General features: G+C 48.9%; 1 protein-coding gene across 2 annotated transcripts in view; it reads left to right on the plus strand.

The window, feature by feature from the left end:
* The window catches only part of LOC100120206 (alpha-protein kinase 1), a 39,374-nt gene extending 20,559 nt beyond the window's left edge, over positions 1 to 18,815 (plus strand). Inside the window, exons 5-9 of one of the 2 annotated variants that reach the window (XM_016982727.3) lie at positions 15,024 to 15,246; positions 15,653 to 15,861; positions 15,937 to 16,133; positions 16,340 to 16,682; positions 16,974 to 18,815. In XM_016982727.3, coding sequence (XP_016838216.1) covers positions 15,024 to 15,246; positions 15,653 to 15,861; positions 15,937 to 16,133; positions 16,340 to 16,682; positions 16,974 to 17,617 — 1,616 coding nt within the window. In that variant the 3' untranslated portion in view covers positions 17,618 to 18,815. The remainder of the gene's footprint in view (positions 1 to 15,023; positions 15,247 to 15,652; positions 15,862 to 15,936; positions 16,134 to 16,339; positions 16,683 to 16,973) is intronic. The other variant, XM_008209880.3, reaches the window with a different exon arrangement.
* The last annotated feature ends 43 nt before the right edge of the window (positions 18,816 to 18,858 follow it).

Consider the following 18,858-nt stretch of genomic DNA (forward strand, 5'->3'; position numbering starts at 1 on the left):
AAAACTCTCTTTCTCGAAAGTTTTACTGCCCTCCATTCGATTTCGCGACTATGCGCTTGGAAATTAAGCCGACGAATGGCGCGTCGAGAGTAAACAAAGACACGATTTCCTCTCGGCGCGTCGTATCGGCTTACCCGGCGCGCTTAAAGTGTCAACGATCGCCGCTACTATTATACTGTGCGGTTTGCGCGGCGCGAGTATATTTCATCGGCTTCGACGGTATTCCTCAAAGTTCGAGAGCGAGAGAGCGAGAGAGAGAGAGAGATAGAGGTACACTCCTCCGCGCGCGTAAATCAAACGAACCACCCGCGCGTACGGTATGGATAGGAAAACTCGCCACCGCCTCTTGCGCTCGCGCGCGACCCGGCGATTATTATGCGCCTCGAGTACCGTCCGCCCCCACCGATGCAGCGTATTCTCTCTTTCTATTTATTGCTCTTATATACCTCTGCTCGGAGGAGAGAATATTTTATCAATGTATGCGTGCGCCGATCGTTGATGTATAGCGGAAACCGTCGGAAAACTGGATCGAGCCCGCTACTTTTTACCGCGAACCTCGGCCTTTTATGCATCTAATTACAACGAGCGTTCAATCGATTTTTTCTCCCATCGAGGCTTTGTTTCGCGGACATTCGTTACCGATTTTTTCCTTTCCCTTTCTCTGTCGACGGTCCACGTCACGATGTACCAATTATCGGTAAACCCGCGGCAACACAAAAATCCCCTTCGGCGAATTCGTCTATATAAAACAAAAGTCTAATCCCGGCGTGAGTTACAAGCGCGCAGGCTCTCCTCGCATTTTTCCCGACACTCTCGTGCACTCAGCTCTGCGCAGAGCTATCGCTCCGGCGCGTCCGTGTGTTATATATATATATAACGCTTGCGCATGCAATCGGCGGATCCCTTCGGCGGAGCGTTACACGCGTGCGAATGGGCATTTCGTGTATTTCGCAGATTCGTAAAGGCCGCGCTTGAGCTCGCGGGGGAAAAGGAAAAAGGAGCGAGAAGAGAGAGAGAGAGAGAGAGAGAGAGAGAGAGAGAGAGAGAGAGAGAGAGAGCGCAAGGCGCGTATATTCGACGTGAGAAGCTGGATCAGACTTTTTTTTGCTTTATTGTTTCGATCGGTTCGAAAAATCGGTATGGTATACTGACGAGAGCATGCAGGGCTAGTACGAGAAAGGCTTTTCTATGCGTCGCGATATTTCCTCCGAAGAGAGAAGAAGAAGAAGAAGAAGAAGAAGAAGAAGAAGAAGCGAGACGACCGATCGAGCGTGTGGGTCTCATATCCGGTGACACGCGTGCTCGCGCATCTTTATTAATCATTCCCCACCGTAGCCTCCCGCGTTTCTCCGATCGCCGAGACCTCGTCGTTTCACGGATCGCAGTGATGTTCCTTTTTTTGCACTAACCGATCAAATATAGGTAACTCGTTAATAAATCGGTATATGGATCCCACTCGATCCTCCACTGTCGGCAAGAAATCCGCGGCAGACAATGCTCCGACGGATAATACACAAAGCTCGGACCGATAAATCGCGCGCGCGTCGCCTAATTGATCCTTAAATTACCCGATCGCCGATGCTTATCGAGACGCGACGAAGACACACGCTTTATATACGATTCTCGCAAGTATTCGTTAAAGCTTGCACACTCAGCGCGTAGTATAGGTCGCTCGGCCGACGCCCTGAAAAATCGCGAGACAATGACGGAGCTGAGGGGGCGGCAGCGCGCGAAAACGAGCGAGGAAAGGCGGAAGGGAAGAAATTCGCGCGCGCTGCACGCGTGTGGGTACGACGAGTATAGGTAGGCAGCTGCGCGTGTAATTATATTGATGGAAAAGGATCGCGGCGACGATGTTGGTTTAGCCTCGGCTGCCGCGCTGCGTGAGTCGGGCAAATAAAGTTTATAGTTTTTCGTCGCGCGTTATACGCAGTGGCATTTATTAATTTATACGAGTTATCATTTTTCAGTGTATCTACATCGAAATTCAATTTCAACGACGCCTCCGGATCGTAAATCACAGCTAATTTGATCTCCTCAGCCGTGAATGTACACAAGAAGTGCGAAAATGCGAAAGTTAGTTTCACCGCGCGCCACCTACGACAAGCGCGGCAGAGGGCTCGAATAATAATAATAATAATAATAATAACAGCTCTCGCAGCGCTCTCTCTTTTCCGCCGTGTACAGAGCGCTACTCACTGCGCTATCGTGCTTTAGTACCCCTGATTAGCGGCTCATCCTATAGCTCGCTGGAGACGAGTGTGTATACACGGGACGACGGAGGGGGAAAGAGTTAGGGTCCGCGAGATAGGTAGAGCGATAGGCCGAAGCGGCAGCTCCTCTGAATTCCGGAAGGCCGGCGAAAGATTTGGAGAATGCGCTGATTAGAGCCGAGAGCAGGGGTCTCGCTCTGCCGAGAGAGATTCCGCTTTGATACAGGGCTGAGCGACACGGATTTCGGTGTTTAGAAGCCTATTCGCCGACTCTGCTACTCTTTATTTTTTTTTTTTCGCTTTTGTTTCTACTCTCTACCGCGTGTTTTATCGGTTCTTCGCGAGGCTGCGACGCTGTTTTACGAGCGTGCTTATGACTGCTTTGGAATCTCTCAACACGTTCTAATTTTGCCAAGGCTATTAGGGAGTTAGTATACACACGCGACTGCGAATTGCTATTAAACGCTTTAATCCGCACGGATCTCAGCGGCGGAAATCGAATCCTTTTCCCGCGCGTGCGCACGCTCGCGTCTCTCTCTCTCTCTCTATCTCCTTCAAATTTACAACCCGATCGCGGCGCGCGCTCGTTTCTCGGCGCGGATAAATTATGACAATCCCATGTAAATCCCCCATAAAGCCAGTCGCGGAAACGGGATCGCTCAGCGGGCCACTCTCGGCTTATACTTGCGCGCCCGCGACATTAGTACGTGTATTAAACCGCGATTCTCGCTGTGTGCAGTATATAATGTATATGTAAGCGTAGCGCTGTGTGTGTGTGTGTACGCGCGCGGGTATCGCCTTTCAAGAGGCCAAAAGAGTAATAGAGGAAGTGACTAACGCGAATTGAGCAATTGCGATTTTATAGCCCGACTCGCTGGTTCTGCCGCCGCCGCCGCTGCTGGTATACATCGGGAACACGCAGAGGTAAGAAAGAGAGAGAGAGAGAGAGAGAGAAGAATGTCGTAACCGTAAACCGTAGGACAGGACGCCCAATAATTGCGTATACATATGGAATGAGCGTGCGTATACGTATAAGCGAAGGGAAGGGACGAAGACGCGGGACAGTCTCGATTCGTTGTTTTTCGGCGCGCCAGGGCGCACGAATGCATGAATACGATTAAAAATCAAACGGAAGCGCGCGCGAGAGTTCCCCGAAACCGACTCCGCGCGGGCTCTCGCTTTCTTTCGACGCGCATTTTTTGCCCCTGTTCCTTTGTCTAGTCAGTCCTCGTCGGTATCTTATATATTCGCTCGTTTTTTTTTTTTTTTTGTTATTTCCTTCTCCGCGTTTACGTCGTCGATTCAGATTTATCGCGTGGGTCGGGATATTTTCCTCAAAGGGCTGCGCGAATATTGCACGACTGTTCTCTCATTAAAATGCGACGCTATGCGCGGGATATGTTTATTTTTCAACGTTGACAGAGCTAACGCGCGCGCCCGCGCGTGTATAATTACACGGACCTCTTTCTCGGCGGCGCGTGGGCGAGCGTTACTGGGTTATACAAAGTTTCGCGTTTCGATTGCGCTAATGGGGTGAATTATGAGCAAACTTTGTACTTTTCTGCAACCGAGAAGATATCATAGTACGTCCTACGTTTCTAGACAAAAGCCAGTGAACAATAAGAATTCCAAAAACGTCTGCTATGAAAAATAAAAATACGAGAGAAAGGAGAGAGAGAGAGAGAGAGGGAGTAGGGAGAGAAGTCGTCGTCGGCGACTAAAGCGAGCAATAATCAGGCATAAGCATGCGGCGTCGTGGATGCATAGAATGCCGGGTAATGAGGTGGAGCGCTGCTGGGTCTCTCCTGCTCGGGGCCGCACCCTTTGCCTTCGGCTGTGCTGCTGCTGGCGCAGACCCACCTTTTCGCGTACCGCACCAGAGCTGGGGACGACGAGGCTCTTGCGACATTTTATGCATGTCGCCGGATTTTTCTCCAGATTTTGTCGCGTTACTTTGGATGATCCGAAAGGGTTATTGCAAGATACTCGCGGAATTTTAATCCTATTCTGTATACGAGATAAGGAGATAATTTTGTTCGATCTAAATTGTCATTACACGCGGCTGCATAACGATTTTCGAAATTTCAATTTCCAACGATCCCTTCGGAGATCTCGGGATATCCATGAATTATTTACGCGGCAATATCACTTGAAAATAGGAGAGACGTTAAAGCTCCGACTCGTGGCGGAGATTTCAATGCGCCGCCCAAGTGGCATAGAAACTCTCGTTCGGGCTGCAACGCCTTGCATTTCACGTCAGCCTATGTATAAATATGTATAATATTCCGTGTACGATAATTTCGTCAACAAAATAGGCGTCACACACCTATGCGACAAAAATCAATGATCGAGCATATTTTTCCTTATCCATCACACGGTGTCACCTCGCTCGAGAAGCGAAAAAGCGAAAGAGCCGCTCGCGCGCGCTCGGCGGCTTGCGGATCCGCGAAGGAGATAAAAAGAGGCGTAACGTCATAATTCAAGAAGCCTAATGGCTGAAAAACGCGCTTGGGACGCCTAGAGTAGTTTTTCGCTCGGTGTTCCCGTGATTTAAGAGATTCCTTCGCTCTTTTTCGATCGACACATTATATATATAAATCAGGAATCAAAAAGCTTTATATACTCTCGCGTATCATAGCACACATGCCTCTCGACGCTCTCGGCGCACGATGAATAAATACAAGAAGCGACCTTCGATCGGCATCACGACTCACGGCCTTTTCGTGCCTGACGAAGCGTGTCGCCCGACGACAATGCTCGATTGGCCGTCTAGCTATAATACGCGCGGATACATATATGTATAACCGCAGTTATTACGCGGAGTACAGCCGAAATTTCGGCAAAAAAGCGCGGGTAATTGATTTCGACACGAGTAGTGCGTAATGAAATCAATCGGGAGCACCTTCGCGCGATTGCGTACGGCAAAAAGCGTTGCCCCTTAAATCACTCCCGGCTCTCGTAGCAAAAACGAAATGAGCGTAAAATATTAATTAGGAAAACAAGGAAAAAACGAGGACAAAAGGTGGTGCACTGCAGCGAAGAAGAGCAGGAGAGAAAGAGGAAGAAGGAAGAGAGGATAAAAAGAGTCGAGGAAGGAAGCGTGCGCGTGTGCGTGTGTGCACGAGGCAAGAAGGAGCGAGCGAGGCCTACATCGGGAGGGCAGCATCGCTAGGCACCCCGCCCAACTCGAGTCGCCCACTGTCACCATTAATAATACGTCTCTCCCGCGGCCCGTGATGTATCTCATCTCTCTGCGCAACTCTCTCGCTTGCTCTCTCGCGGGCCAGCTGTGTGTGTGTATATATATATAGTATACACCACACGGCTTGTCGGTGTTTAGCCTTCGGTGTTAGGCTGGCTGGGAGGGGTCCCAGCTATCTCCCGACGCGCCGGCCACGTGCGTGTGGTCGACGAAGGTATATATATAATACACGCGCTTGATTACGACGATGATTATGGTAATGCCCGATTTTTCCGCTACGGGGATGCGTTTGCGGAATTTCGAATCTATACAGGGCCGGTATATATTATAGTCGGGGTGAAAGCTCAGGCTTTCGAATTTTCCTCGCGTCGCGCGCGACACGCCTTTTGCGAGAGTAGTGCACCGGTGTATAGAGTGATAATTGGATTCATTGTGCTGATTGCCGGCTTCGGAAATGTTTGGGTATGCAAGGGGGTTACGAGCTGGCGATTCGTAACGAGGAATCGCTTTCACGTATTCTTGCAACGATTCCGTTCGTGTCAATAAAACACTTAGATCGATCGCTGATGATCGAGAGACTGCTCTCATATAGGAGAAGTATACATTTTTTTTCAAGTGAATTACGAGCGAGGTGGATTATTCATTCAAGGCTGATGATCGAACGCCGAGTCATATTCCTTCATTCGTCGTCGACGCATTTAAGAATTCGAAATTTATGCTCGAGGTGTGAAAACAACTAGTCTATATGATAATACGATATAAACTACACACGCTCGCGAACTATAATCGAATTCAAAAATCCGCCATAAAGAAGTCAACTTTATAGCGAGTTGCACAGTTTTTATCATTCGAAAAATCGAGACATCCTCGTCACTATACACAAAGCTGTATCGATTTCCGCATGAATTAAACATGCAGCCCCTACGGCTTATCAGCGATCTCATTACCTCGTATTAAAACAATATCACGCTAAATTACTCCAGCTCGCACCTCTCTCTCTCTCTAGCACAGATCGTTGTACATATCCTTGCTCCGCAACACGCGCGCGCTGGATTAGCATTCGTTCTCTCCCTTCCATACGCACTTATGCTTGCAAGAAACTCTGCGTTGTATCTATATCAGCCGCGCAAGAAAGACGCCGGCCAACCTCGTCTCCATTATCATACATGACACCGTAGTGGAGTGAGTCGATTTTCGTAGGAAAAAATGCGTTGCGTAACACGCGAGCGCTAATGAAAAAAAAAAATAATAATAATAAAGGAGATGATCCTTGCGACAGCGCCGCGCACCTTCCTCAATTTTCCCAGGTGCAGCGGCGGCTACGCACCTAGTTTATTACGCCGAGTAGAGGCGAGGGACGATACTTAGCCGACTCGGTCTTGCATGAAAACGACGTCCGTGTGGTATATATAGAGGAAGGTTTCGTCTCGGTGCGGCGCGCGAGGTTCCGTTTTGCGCATAGGGCGGAATATATATCTGATTTGTTCCTTCTTCTTTTTGCCGCTGATGACGCCGCTGCTTCGTTCGTGAGTGTAGTAGGGATATAGGTATGGCTTTTTTTGCACAGTCTCGAGATGTTACGCTTCGCGAACGTGTGGGTAACGGTTCGGGAGTATAAGAGGGAAGAATTTTCGCATGCGAGCTATTTTTCAATTTGTAAATTATCTCCGAGCACTTGAAAGGCATTCGCTCAAAGTGACAGCTCTCCGAAGCCATCATACCGTATAAAGTGTGTATACTTAGGAGTAAACGTCGCCGGCGCATACGCTCGCGCGCGAAAATTGAAACGCAACGTGTTCACGCAATAATAATTCCTAATGAACTCCTCTCTCATCGCGAAATTACCCCTATCATCGCTGGCGCATCTCGCAGCACTGTGTAATGCCTCACTCTCTCCCGTCGTCCACGCGCGCGTCCACTACTATATAGTACCTATATGTATGTATACATCATAAAACTCGGTAATAACGCGAAGGATTACACGTTAACCGGCGACTCGCCTCCGTATTTTCCTCGCGTTTACGTATGTATATATACGCATACAGCACCAGAGCGCCGCGACATAATGATACGTGTCCGGCGCTAGCGCGCGATTATTAAGGTGCAATCACGTTTTCGCCGAGCCGTAACCTTATTACATATAAGATAGAGCGAGAGAGACCCGATGCAGCGTGTAGAGCTGTATGTAAGCGCGTTAGCGCTTTGCTACTCCTATGTGTGCGCGTATGCTATATAGCGTATCGGTATACGGTGTCGCGCGATCGGGAGAGCCAGCGCATGTAAGATCGCACATCAGGTTTGACAGGCGAGAGCTACAGGCTCGCCGAGAGCGAGACAGAGACGTCAGAGTCTTGCTCGATCTTTTTGTCGCGTGGAATTCCTATCCATTATGTGGATCTCTCTCTCTCTCTCTCTCTCTCTCTCTCTCTCTCTCTCTCTCTCCTTTCTCCTCTGTGTATCCTATACCTGTATACAGTTCACTCGCGGAGGCTGTGACGTTCCGCGTAATAGAATAATACGGCATCGTTTTGAGGAGCCAACGCGCGCAAAAGAGGTACAAAAAAGCGTTTTAATTTGTATAATCGCATTCGCATTATGCGCAGCTCCTTATCCCTCGCTCGCAGTCAGCAGAGGAAGAGCCGCAGCTCGTAATCTCCAATTTGCCCGGTCGCTTGTACGCAATATCCCCGGCGAATTTCATTACACACACGTATACCTACGCACCCACTCGCATCATTTTCGTCTCTTCATTTCCTCTCCCGGCGGATCTCTCCGCGTGTGTGCAGTCTCGTATCTTTGTGCCATTCCTCTCCCGGGTATCTCCCTGCGTTGTCTTCTTCTCTCTTTCTCCGCTCCTCGGCGACGAATCTCGATGTCGATGAGACTGTCTGCATGTGTGTCCGTGTTGGTGTATATAATATCGCGTGCGCACACGTGGCCTACTCCGATAATCTTGATGGATCGCCGACCGCGAGATGAGGAACGAGTCTCTTTGTGATATAGCGCGCGGGGCTAATTCAGTTATACGACTCGTTGATGATTCGTTTTTATTCTGATACGGCTCATGCAGCTAGATGCGCAATAACGCCTCGATTTTCGTATCACGGGTACTTGTAACACAAAGAAAAGGCGCGCATATACTCGGGGAGTTTCGCAAGAATACACGTATAATACGAAAAGCTCCGATGACTCAGATTTATGCATAAACCCGTCTCCCTATAACGCAAGCCTCGTCGCGTTGCGCAAAATCCTCTGTCCGATGCGCGCGAAAAACGAAATAAGAAAAATTAAGCACCTCGATCAAAAAGTCTCTCTCCAGCTGACATGAAATCTCCGTGCGTGAACGGTAGCTCGCGCCGAATAAGAAAAAGGCGACGGCGTCGCGCGCGCGCAAAAACGACGCGCAATAAAAGGTGTATCGCGCACGCGAGGATGAGACGCACAGAGCGGCGGAGGAGAGAGATAGCCGAAAAGCAAAAGGAGAGAGAGGTAGGGAGATAACAGTTATTGCATTGCGGTGCATTGTACTTTGTTCTCTCTCTCTCTCTCTCTCGGGCACAATTTATTCGCGCGCGCGCGCGCGCACGCGATCATCACTCGGCCGCTTCCTCTCTCTCTCTCTCTCTCTGTCTCTCTCTCTCTCTCTCTCTCTCTTTCTCTCTCCGATTCTGCGAGCCGCTGCATGTGTGTGTATGAATGAAGCCGAGCGCGTTGTGGTGCAATCGTAGGAGGATGTCTTCCTATTATATGCTTCGTAACTCCTCTCTTTCTGCGTTTCAGCTGTATCACGCCCATTTTAACTATATATCCTTTCGGTGCCAGAAGTAATGCGCCGTTTCGCTCTCGGGGACCTCTATACCGTCGATGCGATATGGGCTTCGGCTCGCCCCATACGACGATGCTCGCGAGGAATCGATATTTTGAAGTATATCCGATTTCGCAACTTTTACATACATATTATGCATAGACAATGCTTGTGTAAAATGATTTGTTATTCGAGCGTATTATATATCGCGCAATTATGACGCGTTAGCAGGATAAAAGTTAGCTCGGGCAAAATTATCGCAGATTATGCAAAATTATCTTCGAGCATCGTACGAGCCTAATTATATAGGCTTCGCGCGCAAGCGCGTTCGTGCGTGTGTGTGTGTGTGTATAATAATATTTTCCAAAGACCCGCTCGGAGAAAGTGCGCGCGCAAGCGCGTCTATATTTGCGTTAGAATTTGTCACGCCCAGTTAAGGGTTAGTCATAGATTATAGACAGCATTCAATGCTCCTTCTTCCACATGAATCATCCGTCGTTTACGAGGACGAGGTGAAAAAAGCTCAAACGCGCTACACGAATGGAAACTTTTACTCGTTTACTTATACACCAATGTCTCTCGTAGCAACAAAGAACCGCCGAAAAACTCTCGCGCATACATACACATCTTATTATTAGGCCCACGCGCTCATTACCTGCACCATCGCTCGCTCCGTATACGCCGAGCGCAAGGCCAAATTCCGCGAAGCGGCTCTCAATTATACACAGCGCCAAAAGCTCGCGCGCGAGTACGAAGGATCAACGCACTGCACTTCTCTTTTTCTATCTTTATCATCCTCATAATCGCATATGATGCGACGAGAGAGAGAGAGAGAGAGAGAGAGAGAGGGGGCGGAAAAAGAGGCGATCGGTATGCGCGACGCGCTCGCGAATAATAATACGAGCGAAAAAGAAACGCGACGCGACTCGCGATCGTATACACTGAATTTTTTTCCCTCCCGTATAGCATTAATATATTCGCGTTCGGATAATTCGTGGGGGCAGCAGCAGCAGCAGCCTTGTGCGTCGCCGCCGCGGAATGCGCGCGACGGATAGTGACCCGATGAATCGTCGTCGTTGAGAGAGCCGGATATACGTATATAACAATGTGTAAGAGAGCATTGTTGCAAGTGTATTCATACGCGGCGCGTTATCCTTGCGAGGAGAGGTCTGCAGGAAATCCGCTCTCGGAATTATGTTTATTCATAATTTTTCGCGGCGAAAGCTCCTGCGCGATTGTGCTCGAGCGAAAAACGCACTAAGTAGTTCATACGGCAATCGATCGATTATGCCGCAGCGAATAAATATAAGGGAAAAAATACAGTCGATCCACCTGCACGCATCTCCGAAAGAATCCGATCGACCTCTCTCTCTCCGAACCGCGCGCAGAACAATAAACCGGCGTGGCCTGCAGCAACCTGCTGGCCCGCGATGGCTCGCGATCGAAAAATCTCGCGCTCTCGCGCGTGGCAGCGGGTCGCGGCGCGCGTGTAATCGAAAGGTGCATCGAGAGAGAGAGAGAGAGAGAGAGAGAGAGAGACCTACCTCTCGGCTGCAGCAGCTAATCCACGAGGCACGTTTACCGGTGTAGAGCTATAGCTGCCCGCCGCCGGCTGCACGCGGGCCATTTTCTATTTTGCATTCCCCTATCCGCCCCCGCTTTGTGCAGATGTGTGTGTACGTATATGTGTGTATATTGTGTGTAGGGTCGCGGGATGAGCGAAGAAAGGATGAGCGAGTGCTTCGTGTCTATCGACCGATCGACGAAATATAATATGATTTTGTTTCAATTTTCGATTATAAAGAGAGAGAGAGAGAGAGAGAGCGAGAGAGAGAGAGAGAGAGAGAGAGAGAGAGAGACAGAGATGTCAAGTGCGCAGCGCTGCCGGCTTACATAAATTTACCGCTCAATAAAGTAAGATATTACCGGCGTAATATCGGGCTATTAATCGCTCGGCGCTTCGGAGAGGTGCTGTTTCCCCGGTGTACTATAAATAACGCTAAAATCTTGATTCGCCTCCCGCACTTGGTATTATCCGTACGTTATACCTTCCCCTTACACACTCGCAAACGAACCGCCGCTAATTAAGCCAATCAATTAACTTATATACCTTCATATTAAAGCCAGCTGCGCGCAGCCGTAGAAACGGATTCCGCAATTGTCGCCGACGAGATGGGAATCTCTCTCCGCGGCGTATCTTATCGAGCGTCGATCTCGCCGATAGGTCTGCACATGTTCCTGTCGAAAAGTCGGCCGGGGAAAAACGAGGAGTCGTCGCGGCGCACATAAAAGCGCCAAGAGCCGCGGAAGGATTTCCTCGTCGATGAGCGGAAAAAACGCGTGTGTGTGTGTGTGTGTCTCTCTCTTTCTCCGGCGAATCTCGTCAATTACGCGATAGCTCTTATTCGCGGAATCGTTAATTTAATTAATTCGAGGAAAAGAGTGCGCGCGCGCGCGAGAGAGACGGATGTCTCTCGATCGATCGAGCTACCGATCTCTCTCTCTCTCTCTCGCTCTTATACTTACTCAGTCGCTCTGCTCTCGATTCCTTCTTCGTCTCTCGTCCGTTTCGCTATCTGGCGCAGGACTCCCAAGAGGTTTTGAATTAGAGAGGCAGAGACGCCGAGTTATTTGTTGCGGAGGGACTTTTTCTCGCTGGGATATGACTGTCGATTAACCATGTGTGTATTCTCTTTAATTAGATTTCTCGCGAGATAAGATCCTTTATTAATCCAAATATACCTCCTTCTCGAAAAAGGAACATCACACGCATACACGAAGAAGGAGCTGAACACGCGAGAGAGAAACGGTGATTTTTCGGGCTTAAGTAGATTTAATTAAACATTCGGACGAGACCGAGAGAGAGAGGGCCGTAAGCGGTGATTCATCATCACACCCGCGCACTCGGCTCTCGTTCCCGTTTCAGGAGCTTGTGCTCGCGCTCACGCGCGCTTGTGTGTACAGGACGCGATGTCCTCGTTAAGTATTCTAATGGCTAAGCGTGTCCCTTTAATTTAGCCGACGGCGCATATATAACACACAGACCGCTCGCGCTGCTGCTGCTGCTGCAGTGAGTAAGCGAGCGTCTCGACGTCTTCATTAATCTGATGCCCTTGCGCGCGCGAGCGAGTGTGTTTTTTTTTCACCGACGAGCTGCACGACTATATGTATAGGTGTATAACGGGGTAATTCCAAATTGAAATCTGTTATAATATACTCTACGATGATTATGCAAATTTTTTTCGGCGGTCCGACGATTTGTATTTCATCAACGGCTACAAGCTTTTTAATACCGTCAGATTTTTTCAAACGAAGAACAAATAACGCTTATAACCGTTTCGTGCTTATACGGTTATCGGACGCAAACATCGAAGGTATATAATACGCGTATGCCAATTAAACGATTATATTTCGTCGAGCGCACATCGCATCCAAAAATGTTTAATAACCCGCTCTCGCATTCAATCAGTCCGATCACGCGCGGTGTATATATACGCGCGGCCCTTAAAAATCAGCATCGATCAAAGAGCGAGCCTGGCGCATGCATACATGCCCCCTAACCCGCAACTTCCTTTCTCTTTCTTCCTTATCCCCGCGGGTCGTCGCCGCGATTTCTCTCTCTCTCTCTCTCTCTCTCTTTCTCTCTCTCTCCTCTTCCGCCTCTCCCGCGCGCGGTAATCTCGAGTGTTTCGCCTCGTCCTTAATTTTTCTTTTGCTCTTTTTTCTGCACACACACACGCGCAGGCGCAGAGGCCGCTAGGCGCGCGTCTTCACGTTGAAACACAAAATGAAATATGAAATAATGGTCCGACGAGAGAGAGAGAGAACCGAGGCTGAAGGCACACGCACTCGCACACGCATACATAGCTGCGCACACGGAGAGGAGAGTCGGGCGCACCCATGTCTACGCCCCCATAGCATCTCTCTCTCTCTCTCTCTCTCTCTCTCTCTCTTTCGCTTTTCCATGCGTTTCAGGCATAACTTGACGAGCCCTTCCTCGTGCGTCGCTGCGATCTGACGCGGCTTTTTGTTTCCACGTATACGCGCAAGCAGATATACATATAACGCGTCTAATGCACTCATCGCGTGGGTGTGCATATATAGCGAGAGAGAGAGAGAGAGAGAGAGAGAGAGAGAGAGAGAGAGAGAGAGAGAGAGAGAGAGAGAGAGAGACAAAAAGTGTGTATATCATATAATGCACGCAAGTGAATCTTTCTCCATTTCGCAAGCTCCGCTCGTACACGCAGACTGAAATTAAACGTGTTCGCAGCCGGCGACCCTTCATTCACCTGGATCCCATTCTCTCCGTCGATCCGTTGCTCCACACACACATACGCGAGCGTATATTATGTATATACTTTCTCCGCGCGTTCGCCCATCCTTCTTCCATCTCTCGTCGCGCACTTTTATCTCGCTTCTCGCCGCGAGCTTTACATAAGACGCTCGCGCGCACCAACGCACACACACACACACACGCATAGTCTGTAAAATATATACTAGGAAGTATATTATATGCACACGTGCGCGCTTGTGGATTACTATATGTATGTACCTATACGTATGTGTATAAATTGGGTTAGGCGCGGGAGTTGCGAAATTTCGCGCGTGGTATACTCGCTTATTTTTATAGACGTCCTCGATATAACACATACTATAAGTCGAGAGTTGATTTAGAGGATCGGCCGGTCGCAGTTTTGAGGAACTTTGCACGCACACGCATACAACGATCGGATGTAATGTTGCAACGAATTCGTTGTTTATGCGTTGCTGAATAATTATCGGCCGCGCCGCGGTTATATTGTAATCGAATTCGAGTCGAGATAACTCATGCGGGGAGTCTTTTCTCGCGCGCTGGGAACCTTGTTCATTTTTGCGGCCCATTGCGGCTTTTCAGCGAGAGTTGGTTATCGGAGCCGATATGGCTGATTTACATATCATAAATCGCGTGAGAGAGAACTTTGCACTTTCCATACTATATGTCGCGTTCGACTTCATATCGCCCGATGAAGCTATTAACAGATCGTATTTTACGGACGATCCTCGCGTAAAAATCCAATCCATACGTAAATTCCGCGAAACTACGTGGATATCTAGAAATGCACTTCTCCCGCGCGCCGTTCTTTACGTAATTTTTAATTAGTCTCGGGAATACCTTGGCTTTTCACGCACACACTTATACGTCGACGGTCATTAATATTAATAAAGCACGTCCGCGCTCGCGATTTGCATTATTTTCGCATATACCTATTTACTCCGAGTTAGCTTGCACGCGTGCGTTCTGTATGTATATATATTTTCTCCGGGCGCGCAGTCGACTTATCTTTCCTCTCTTCCCTTGGTCGTATACCTCTGCTGTGTGTGTGTGAGTGTGTATATATGCGGCGAAGGAGGTAAGGTATATTCCTTACGTACGTGTATTAGCTCCTATCCGCTCCTTAATGATACTGCGTGATATCTACCGTGAAGATACCGCGAGCGAAAGAGCCGAGGATCGAGCAGGAGGTTTATCGACTCGAGGTACTTTTACGGATCAATGGGACGGCTATTAATGAACGTTTTGATGTTTGTGTGTCTATATAATTGTTTATACAAAATAATCAAGCGTAATACTGTCGATTTATTTTTCATGCTAACGCAACCGCATCGCAGGAGGGAAGAAATCGGTAAGGCAGAGGCAGATAGCTCTAAATACCGATCGCATGTGTGTACTCGAAATGCTGATATGAATAAAAAAATATGTGTGCGCATACAAGTGGTTATAAACATTGCAAAATTGACCGTTGGCTCTTGTGGGCTGTTCCAGGAAAAAAGTGGCGAGGCCTGACGCCTCAGGACAGGCGGCCCTTCGTCGAGGAGGCCGAGAGGCTGAGGGTCATACACATGCAGGAACATCCGAACTACAAGTACCGGCCTCGCAGGCGAAAACACGCCAAGCGGGCGCCCGGAGCACCTTCCTCGCCCCCCTCGGCCAGCAACGCTCCGGGCAACAGGCCGAGCCCTGCCGGTGCCGCCATTCATCATACCATGTGAGACTGCACCCTTTCTCTCTCTCTCTCTCTCTCTCTCTCTCTCTCTCTCTCTCTCTCTCTCTCTCTCCATATCTCCGTATTATTGCGCTATATTATAAATATGGAACTAGAAAATCAGAGCAGCGAGCCGGTAATTAGGCAGACGACGGCCTCCTCGACACTGTTTCGAGCTCGATAGGGATCTCCTGCTGCGTACCTGTATAATCGCCGCGAACAATGTAATAAACTTTTCTAATTAGCCGCGTGAGAAAGATGAATATGCATGCCCGCCTTTCCGATCTCTTGGACGTTTTTACAATCGTCAGCGCGCGGATGCTTATACTCGCGAGAAAGTCTCGATTTTCACTCGACTGAATTGCCCCAATTAAAGCGCGTACTCTGTAATTATAACGACGATCTATAGTTCCAAGATGGACAACTACCAGGGCATACCTCAGATGCCGTGGGGCGGGCACTCGCCGATCTCCTCGCTCTACCACCAGCAGCAGCAGCAGCAGCAACAGCAGAGCATGCAGGACTACAAATCGGAGAACAATTCGCTCTACGGGAGCCCCTACACGCCGATCATTCACACGCCCGACATCTCGCCCGTTGCCAGTCCCGAGCCCGACGGTATGCTATAAATAATCCTCGCTCTCGTGGCCTCTCTCCTTCCTACGTTTTTAATTCGGTTCGACATCATCGCAGGCGACAACGCGCATCTGTCGGTAGCGCAGAATCCCGACCCGGAGAGGGACCTGATGGAGGGCAGCTCGAAGCAGCACAACGAAATGTCCGAGCAGAACAAGCGCTACGGATTCATGAACAGCGACAATCAGCTGCACGGGGCCAACATATCGTCCTGCGGCGCTGGCGGCTACACGGATACCCTCACTTACAAAAAGGTAAAATCTCCGAATCGCAAAGACTGCGTTAACCGATCCTCCTCCTGTACGACGACGGCGAAAACAACGAGCATTCGAACGATGCAGTGGAGCAGTAGTAATCAGCAGCGGGCCCTCGGCCTAAGGGCCGGTAGCCGCTCGGCGCAGACAGCGAGACGTCGACTCAGAACATAACTCATCGTACGTGTCTCGGTCTCTCGTTATAGGTGAGCTATCTGAACTTTGAGCGGCAGCAGTCGACGAGCATCGCGGTGGGCATCGCGAACGGCATGATGGTGTCGTGTAACAAGCTGCGATCCGGTTTCGACAACGTGGGCAGCGTCACCGGCACCTTCTATCCCCCGGTGGCCTCTCCTCACGACCAGTCGCTTCACTACTCTCCGAGCCAGCAACAACAGCAGTCCAAGTCATCCTCTTACGCTATGCAACAACAACAGCAGCAGCAGCAGCAGCAACAGTCCCAACAACAACAGCAGCAGCAGCAGCAGCAAGTGCAAGACGGATACAGACAGCAGCAGATGGGACTGCGCCCCGCCGAGGGCTGCTCCGGTTAGTTCTCTTGTATAATTGGGTGGGGCTGATTAACTCGTGCGCGGAACGGTTAATTTGTTAGCGCTGCTAGAGGGAGATTGATGCGCGGCCGGAGCTTGCAGGGTGGTACGCGCGCGAATTAATTGGCTCCCTCTTTTTCAACTGCGGCGCGGCGCCGATTGTCCTCGTTAATGAGGACGAGGCCAGACCGCGGGGGGTAGCGCGTGATGGATTTTTCGTAGTACGACTAGCTCGATTCAAGAGATCCTTCTCTCATTCCGCACGTTCTTTTTTTCTCTCTCCATCCAGCAGGCGTGACACACCGGTACCAGATGTCCCACCACCAAGAGTACCAGCCCGAGAACTCGGCCGGTCAACAGCAGCAGCAGCAGCAGCAGCAACAGGTTCAGATGGGTCACATGGAAGCGCCACCGGGTATGCACGACGAGGACCAGGAGCACGTGATGCAGCTCGAGAAGTACTTCAACAAGTACAGTCACCCGTCGAACCTCGGCGCAGGTGGTCACTCGAGCCTCACGTCCCAAAACCTTCTCGACAGCAACCACAACTACGCCAGCGACCTGCGCTACTACTCGCCTCAACAGCAGCAGCAACAGCACGTCCAGCAGCAGCAACAACACCAGATGGATCTGGCGAACGCGCAGTGTATTCTCGACGAGCAGGCGGCCAAGGATCACCAGATCAACGCTCAATGCGGTGGTCCCATGGCCATGAGCCACGCTATGGAACAGTACCACCAGAGCCTCGAGGCTTCCAAGTACCAGGAACACCAGCAGCAACAGCAGGTGCAGCAGCAGCAGCAGCAGCAGCAGCAACAGCAACAACAACAGCAGGCCGCACCGGGTCAGAATTTGGAGCACGTCAACAAGCCTGCCGACGATGACTTCAGCGTGATACTGGCCGACGTGCGGAAGACTTGCTACAGCAGCTAGTACTCGTGAGAGAGTTTGAGATTTTCATCCGACACGTTGTGAGAGTTATTACTGATGATGATTCTATGTAGGTGCAAATTGAGGGATTTTATAACGATAACTTGTAAAGTTTATACGATTTTTCTCTTTGATTATTGATTAGTTACGTAACTTGACGAGTAGACGAAAAATTATTAGACCTTATGCACGCAAGAAACTTTGCAATAGTCATCAGACAATGACTGATTACTTTGTGAATCTTTTTTAGTATATAGCAAGTGTAAAATATATGCATGACTTTAAATAATGTTGTACAGAAAGAGAAAACACGACGAAAAGCTTATAATTTTAACGGCGACGTGCACAAAGTTCAGATCGAGTTGCTCTGTTTGTCTGCGCTCGATCTTCTTGTCATCGACGCGATTACGCGAGACTTCGATGATTGTGATTACTCCAAGTTCTGACTCCCATGGATCTCTTTTGGTGCTTAGGTGATATAAATTCTTATGATTTTTTTTTTTTGTACGATCTTTCCTCTGTCGACTTTAGTAGATATTAATTTAATCGTTTTCGAGAATCTTTGAGAAGTGAAAAGACGTAGGAGTGCGTGCAGTTGCGCGCAGGCATAGCGCGAGTTTCATATAATAGAAAGAATAAGACGACGATTTAAGGTCGGTTTTGCGCAGCGAGCCGGCGCTATATAATTTGTATTTAAAAGATTTATCATATTCACGTGCATATAGAACTTAGAAAGTTGTTTAAAAGACTTAAGTTTTTTCTTCTGACAAAGCGACGATGCTCTATTTTCTTTGCGAAAGCAGGTGATGATGAGGAAAAAAAGGACGCGATGTAGTTGTGAAAACACGAGAGCTGGAGCATCAAAATGTTGTACTTATCGAGTATAAAAAAAGCTGAATATTTCTATTTTTAGAGCAATACTTTCATCACGAATAGTAAGTTTATTGTGTAAATAAAGACGTATGAGCTTCGCCGATATTGGATCGAGGTTTTCGAATTGTCAGTTCGATTTATATAAGTATAAATATACAGTAGAGAATGCTCCGATTCCTGCCTCGGCGCCTCTGTACACGTATATAGTACTTAAGACAATAACCACACGAAATTATAAGCGAGGATTAGATAAATATTTTGCAGGACACGAAACGTGCATATAGAATTTTTGGATGTATCTTATAAATAAACAATATTTTCAAAAAAATCAAGTATCCCGTTATTTGAAGAACAAGAAAAAATTCCTCAAT

The sequence above is a fragment of the Nasonia vitripennis genome, chromosome 2 (genome assembly GCF_009193385.2).
Source record: "Nasonia vitripennis strain AsymCx chromosome 2, Nvit_psr_1.1, whole genome shotgun sequence".
In the NCBI taxonomy this organism is placed as follows: domain Eukaryota; kingdom Metazoa; phylum Arthropoda; class Insecta; order Hymenoptera; family Pteromalidae; genus Nasonia; species Nasonia vitripennis.